At 44.5% G+C, this 7,017-nt stretch overlaps 1 protein-coding gene across 1 annotated transcript; it reads right to left on the bottom strand.

Annotated features, from left to right (window-relative positions):
* Positions 1–4,234: 4,234 nt before the first annotated feature.
* Positions 4,235–6,193, bottom strand: LOC125514750 (myb family transcription factor PHL11-like). Its single transcript, XM_048680102.1, has 4 exons — positions 5,499–6,193; positions 5,263–5,339; positions 5,083–5,143; positions 4,235–4,367 (listed from the first exon to the last, which is right to left on the bottom strand). Exons 1-4 carry the CDS (start codon positions 5,554–5,556, stop codon positions 4,282–4,284), a joined length of 282 nt encoding a protein of 93 aa, XP_048536059.1. The 5' UTR covers positions 5,557–6,193; the 3' UTR covers positions 4,235–4,281.
* Positions 6,194–7,017: the final 824 nt, after the last annotated feature.

Raw genomic sequence — 7,017 nt, 5'->3', positions numbered from 1 at the left:
ACGAGGCAGCTTAAACCAACACATTTTGTTTGACCGTTGACACGAGGGACCCACATCTGACCTTCTATCCTATTATTCCCCCTCAAATCATTATTTTTCCTAAACATTACTTCAAACAGTACTGATGCGTGTTCGTCGGTGGCGCCGGTGATGAGCGAGTTGGCCGCCGCTCCGCCGGACAGGTCGGACGCCGCGCTGGCCTCCGCACGAGTTGGCAGGCTGGCCCGAGCATGAATCACGAGCGAGCAAGCCGCCGCGCTGGCCTTCGCTCGAGCCAGATGGCTGGCCTTAGCGCGGCGCGGGCGAGCAAGCCGCCGTGCTGCCGTGCCAATCTAGCTAGCAAACCTTGCAGACAAGCAGCTGGATGGAGCTATCTTGGCTAGCTAGCGGCCGCGAGCGCCGGACGGAGCTGGCATCCGGGCTGCCGCAACATGGGCTCCGCACCGCCGGTGGTTTTGACCTCGCCTTCTGCCGGCAGCTGTAGCTGTGTCTCATGGCCAAGGATGACTAGGTGGACGGGCCGGAGGTAGGAGGTCACTCGAGGATTTTTGTTGGTAAGAGCATGTACAATGGTTGATAAGGTAGTCTTATCTTAAGTCTGCCACGTATGCAAGTGGTAGTAGTTTCTTGGCATTTTAGTGGTTTCTTGCATTATTAGAGCAAGTACAATAGAGCTGAGTCAACGGGCTATAAGAAATAAACTAGTATATTTCTGCTTAGTTGGAGGAAAGAGAAGAGGAGAGAGAAGGTAAGCGTGCTCTTCGTGAAGAGCCAGCTCTAGCACATGCTCCTAGGCACTTTGTGAGAATGAGAAGTGGGCCACATAATAAAAAAGTAGTACACTCTTTTGATCTATTATTGTACATGTTGGCTATAAGATGGGTTGTAGATGACATGGCACTGGCTTATAGCCAACAGCTGGCTATACTATTAGCCATGCTCTTAGGGGTTTCTTGTAAGGAACAATGTACGTACTACTAGCGACAAAAGGTGATTCTAGGTTGCGTTGTACTCCAATATTTTACACGGGTAGTTTGAGTTTTGAAGTCAAACGGACATGCGGCCCCACAATCTGGGTGCACTGGACAGCCTAGCCACGTGAACGGGTTTTCCTTCCCAGCATCCCATGGCTCGCGTGCTCGCCCTAGCCGCACCTCGCTTGCAGCTTCCTCATCAGCTAGTAGCATATTTAAACTAGCGCCTCCCAATTAAGCCCGAGGAGCCAGAAAAGCCTGGCGGGGCATTGGGAACTGTGCATTATGGCTCTGTACGTAAAGTGCTCTACAACTACTCTGTAGCTTGTGGCGTTGCACGCATGGACTTCACTCCATTATCGGCTCTACTATAAAAGAAATTCCTCTTGATGTGTTTTTTTTGAAACGGAGGCAAAAGCTTTGCTTCATCTCATTCATAAAGAAGGAACTACTAACAAAGTTCGACGAGATCCATTACACCTCCACAAATGGAAGCGAAAAGCCTAGTCTCGCTGTATCAAATAACTCAAATGTTTTGCCCCTGCAGTAACCGTCGCTGATAAACAGACTCCTAGTGTGTGCATGAGAGGAGCGGCTAAGTAGGCCAGCTACATGAGAGGAGCGGCTGAATAGAGCACCGAGAGTACCCACTAGGCCACTACGCAGGTGTACTTCCCCTGCATTGATAATACAGCGATGGTTCTAGAGAACAGTAGTACCCTCCACTTCCAACTGTAGCTCCTTGGCCCTGAGATTCAAGAGTTCAAAACTGGTGCACTATACTAGACTAGACTAGAAGTACATTACATTGCACTACTAGTTGAGAAAAGTAGTACTAGTACTGCTACTACAAGAAATATGTCAACTTGTGACCACCACTATTGGTCACTGAATGGTCACAAATTTCCATTTGTGACCTTTTTGTGACCAAAAATATAAGGTCAAAAGCTGGCCGTCATAAACTGACTATAGCGACCTTTCTTCTGGAATGGTCGAAGACGTTTATGACCAAAATACGTCTACTGTGGCGTTTTGGTCACTAGCAACCTCCCCAGGCCACGTAGGCATCCAGCGTGGCAATCTGACGTGGCACAAGATTCAGCCCGGTCCAATTCGGTTTTCTACATGGGCCTAGCCCATTAATTCAGCCTATTAGTGTTTTTTCTCATATTAATTTTGGCTAGGTAGATGGGCCAAGCCCAAGAATTAAGCCTTCTCATTTTTGGGCCGTGGCCTTTTCCGCTAGAAAGTTTTAGTTTTTTTGTAATATAAAAAAGGTCCACTAGTCAAATTGGTCCCAAATGTCAGGTTCATGTACGTGGGTCCCTGCTAGCAAGTTCATATTCTTCATATTTTAATTTAACAGTAAATAAATAACCAGTATTTAAATTGGCACAAACAAAAAACACACATAATACTCCAAATATTATCAGCCATATTCAATACAGAGCTCCTATTGTACAAATAACATATACTTTACAAGCTCTACACATAATAAGCTCTAACATATACATGCTCCACATGTGATACTCCAAACATTCTCCAGAAGCTCTAAAAGTATGGCAATCACAGTTACAAGCTCCACATGTGATACAGTTACAAGCTATGTTCTTCAGCATGGAGCTCCTTCAATAACAATCACAAACTAGGCACCTACTCCTGTCAGGACTGGGCCAACAGAACAGTGATATGCCTTCCACGGTCACCCTGATACATGAATCAATAGAGAAAAATTAGGAAAACTGGAGCCAATATAGCAAGAAGAGACCATTCAAAAAATGACAGCTATTTATATTAGAATGACGACACAAATTCAGCTAGTACCATGATTTTTTGTTCTCCAGCTAGTTAAAATGAGATACTCATTCATACAAGAAAACAGAGAAAAATATGAATATGTATTGCACAAGTGCGAGTCGTGCAAAAAACTTCACTACACCAAATTGCACCTAAACAATAATACCATTCTACTACCACAGCCATCCATTCAACAGGCAAGATCAAACATTACTAGTCAGAGTATGTAGGCTTAACATCACTAACATCACAAATGCATGAGAGAATAAAGGGAACCAAGAGAGATACCTAAGGATGATAGCATCGTGATGATTTGGATTGAGTTAGCATCTGTGAGGAGGTGAATTATCGCCATGGTGTGCTTGATGATGCACACAGCCATGATCTTGCCACCGTTGCATCCGTGCGCTAGATGAGGGGGGTACCAATGCATTCAAGTAGAACAAAATCACCATCATTAACCCACAACTAACCAAAAAACTAAGTATGTATCAAGTAACAACGAAAACAAGTTGAGAAAAACACAAAAAATAATTACTTCATGTCATGCAGAGTTCAAACTGAATAAACACATGCAAAGTTCAAACCAAATAAACATATGCATGATATTGTCCTACAGATGAAAGAAGGACAACATCTATAAGGTTAGCCGAGCTTAATAAAGACAGAGAGAGTAAATGTTCTCAGGTTAGCCTTAACATGGCAGCCTAACTTTTACTTAATTTTGAGCAAACATACATATCAATACAGGGTTAGGCAAGACAGTAAAGAAAGACATAGGTGCTAGAGTTAGAAAGCACTGGTGATACAAGTAGCATAAGCATAATACAACACAATATATTTGTTGTGTGGATATATACATATAATTGGCCATCACTTTATCTTCCAAATTAATAGTAACCACAGTGAAAACCTTGACAAGAGAAGATAAACTTTGACAACACAAGGTGAGATGAAAGATAGCAAACAACACATGCCAGCCATCAATTTTTATTCTACTGAACAAATTGGAAAACAACCACCTATTTTGTAACAACTTCAGTTAACTCGGGAGAAATCCAACCAAACCAATTGATAAACAAAATTCTACTGAATTTTGGGGCATCAAGCAAGCAACTTAATTGGCAAACAATGAAATCAAGCATGTAAGCAAATTTGGAGCAACACCAAATCAGGGACCAAGCCTAGTAAACCAAAACAAAGAGATGCAGAGGGAGGCCTTAACCTAGAGTTGCAGCTTCCCCGCAGCTAGGCATCTCCTCTCCCTGCATCCGAGTCGAGTTGGTGATGTTGCAGCCATGCAGCTGCTCTTGCACATCAGGGAAGGGAATGGAAGGTAAGGTCAAAATCTAGAGCCAATATATTATGAACATTTCATTCAGAAAACGAACAAGTTCATTAGAATGATAACACAAGTTTATTCGTCCTGGGCAGAATCCTCGGTAAAAACCAAACTAATTCTTCTATTTAACAACAGTCAGATGTGTTGCCCAAGTGACAGAAATGCAACCTACCTACTATCTATCTTGTCACCGTTGGCGCTTCCTGTTGAATTGATGATATGTAGCAAATCAAATGATTTTCCATCACAACAGTCTGCATATGACAGCAACAACATCAATCAGTAAAATTAGCAGCGTCTCGATCACTGTATAATCAATCAGCAGGCACAAATAGCAGAAGCAAGCATAGTATAAATCTGGTGCCCCAAAAGGCTAGTGATGCAAATAACAAATCAAGTCTGTGACTAATTTGTAATTCTAGGAAAATGTAATGCAGTGATGTCTCACAATGATGGCTTTGGCATAGCAGAGAGCAAACTAAATAAAAATAGCTTAGTTCACCCACTTGAATAGAATAACAACTCATGTAAACGTTTAATCAAAACGTGATGCTTTGGTTTCAGTCAAGGTTTAATCAAATCGACACATACAAGATTGAACCAAGACCTGATTTGTTTCATACAAAACTGAACATCATAACAGTGAGCTTCTGTTAAAATTTCTCGGGTAATTACAACTATGTGATTCTACTGTTAATCTAGATCTCCTTCAGGTTTTGATTTATTTAATCAAACAATATAATTCCCTGCCTGGATCCTTCAGTACTAAATGACAATTATACATGACAAGAATAGACACCAGTAAAATGGAAGACAACAATTTTTTTTGCACAATTCGTTTACAGTTCAATTGTGTAGCATTCCAGAGTGCAGACTATGCCCATCAAGCCAAAAACAAATCCTATCACCACCACGATTGCATATTTGTGCTGACTGTAACAGTTGCAAGGTATGTATGTGTTTATGTACCTGCACTGTTGGCTAATTCCAGGTCTGTGGATTTCTTGTTGTGTTTTCCCAACCTGTATTTCTGGTAAGATAAAACAAGCATCGCTGTGTTAGTTAGTGCTGCAACACTGAACTGGGGTGCAGAAGAGAAGGTAAGAAACAGTCAAACAGCAGGGATGGTGCAGAGTTGTTTAGCAAAACCTGAAGGTGGCTTTTCAGGTGGTATAGAGTGAGGCCTTTCATGGCCATCAGCCTGAGCACTCCCTTTGGCGTCGCTTCTGTTGCAGGAAACAATAATAATCAGTATAGTTAAGCTGATGCTCAAACAAGCAAAAGTCAGCTGAGAGTGAGCTGATGAATCAGGTACATGATCATCGGCGTTGCTCTGTGGCTTGACGAGCAGGGGAAAGGAGGAGCAAATGAAGAAGACTACTCACTGTCGGGGCCGCCGAGCCTGGCGACGGCGTGCACGAAGCGGTCGTGGAGGTCCGGCATCTACCGCGGCCGCTGCTTGGGGTCCCGTGGCGACAGCGCCGCCGCCCCGGCACCAGTGCCAGCAGCACTGCCGCCGTAGCTCATCCCCTCCATCCCTTCAAACATCTCGATCCAAACGGCTGTTCAGCCCTTGCAAGATCGAGCAAGATGAGCTCCTCGCTTGCTAACTGGAGTGGCATATAACTGCAGCCCGTCCCCTGCTCGTGGTCCTCGTGTCGGATCCGGCGCGCGGTAGATGTCGCCGGCCTTGGTTCGTGGCGGAGAGCCACCGAGGCGGCGACTTTAAGGGGCGGCGACATGGCGAGGCACGCTCACACCGCCGCCGTCAGTGCCGGGGCGACCACGCACGCCCGCAGGGCCGCGCCGGCGCTGAGCAGCGCCATGGATCCGAGGGGAGAGGGCGCGTCTTGGCTGTCTTGGAGGAGGAAGGGTGTCGGGTGGGATGGTTGGTTTGGTTAGGTGTGGGGGGGAGGGGCGAGGGGAAGGCCAGAGGGAGGGGCGAGAGGACGGTGGCGAGCTCCGCCAGAGGGAGGTGGCGGCGGTGATCTGAAAGGGAGGTGGCGGCGGCGATCTGGAAGGGAGGAGGCAATGAGGAGAAGGAAGGGGATCGATTGATGGATGTGGGAAAGAAAGGAGGCGGGGGGTGGATGGAAAATGACCTAGGGTTTTGGAGTTGGTGTGGAAGGGTTAAGGACGGTCGTTGAATCCGTGAGCATCCGACGGCGTATGATGCATGATCCGCGTGAGATGTCTACGGACCAATCAAAATGCAGTATGATGTTGTGACCATCTAAAAAGGTCATAGTTGCCGCCGTTTTGACCATCCAAGATTCAACCACTAGCTAGGAACAGTCATTCCCACCGTTTTGACCGCATTTTGAAACGAGCATAAAAAATTCAAAAAAAATCAAAAAATTGGGAAACCTTCGCATTGTGTCATTATATGTGGCCAAGTTCCTAGGAAAAATAATAAACTTGTAATACGGCAATTATTTTAAAAAAGTGTTCTCAGAAACGAGCTATCACGTGTGGAGATCAATGGCTTTCAAGCCAAATGATCAATCTTATGGCCACATCCATGGCATAGTTTGTTCAAATGATCTCATATTGTGCACAAGGGTGCATCTTGGAATGGCAAACAATGTTGCCTAAGGAAGTTGTCACTTCCTTTGGACGAAAAAATCATTTTCCATTTTTTGAGTGCCCAAAAGGAGGTTTTTTTGTGAAGGACCTACTAAATAATTGTTGCAAAATTGGACCAAATCATTTTTCTAAAATACTAGGCCATATTTAATGCACAATTGACCAAATGTTTGGGTGTCAAAAGTTTTGATCCACCTCTCACTAAAAAGACAAATTTCCGCCGATTCAGTTGGAAGCAGGTCAAATTTGAACTGTAGCTACCTTGTAGTTTGCTCTTTATTTTTTTCAAAAATCATTTCTAGGTACATAAGTATCTAT

The sequence above is a fragment of the Triticum urartu genome, chromosome 6, assembly GCF_003073215.2.
Source record: "Triticum urartu cultivar G1812 chromosome 6, Tu2.1, whole genome shotgun sequence".
Classification (NCBI taxonomy): Eukaryota; Viridiplantae; Streptophyta; class Magnoliopsida; order Poales; family Poaceae; genus Triticum; species Triticum urartu.
This window is presented reverse-complemented; position numbering and strand designations above follow the sequence as displayed.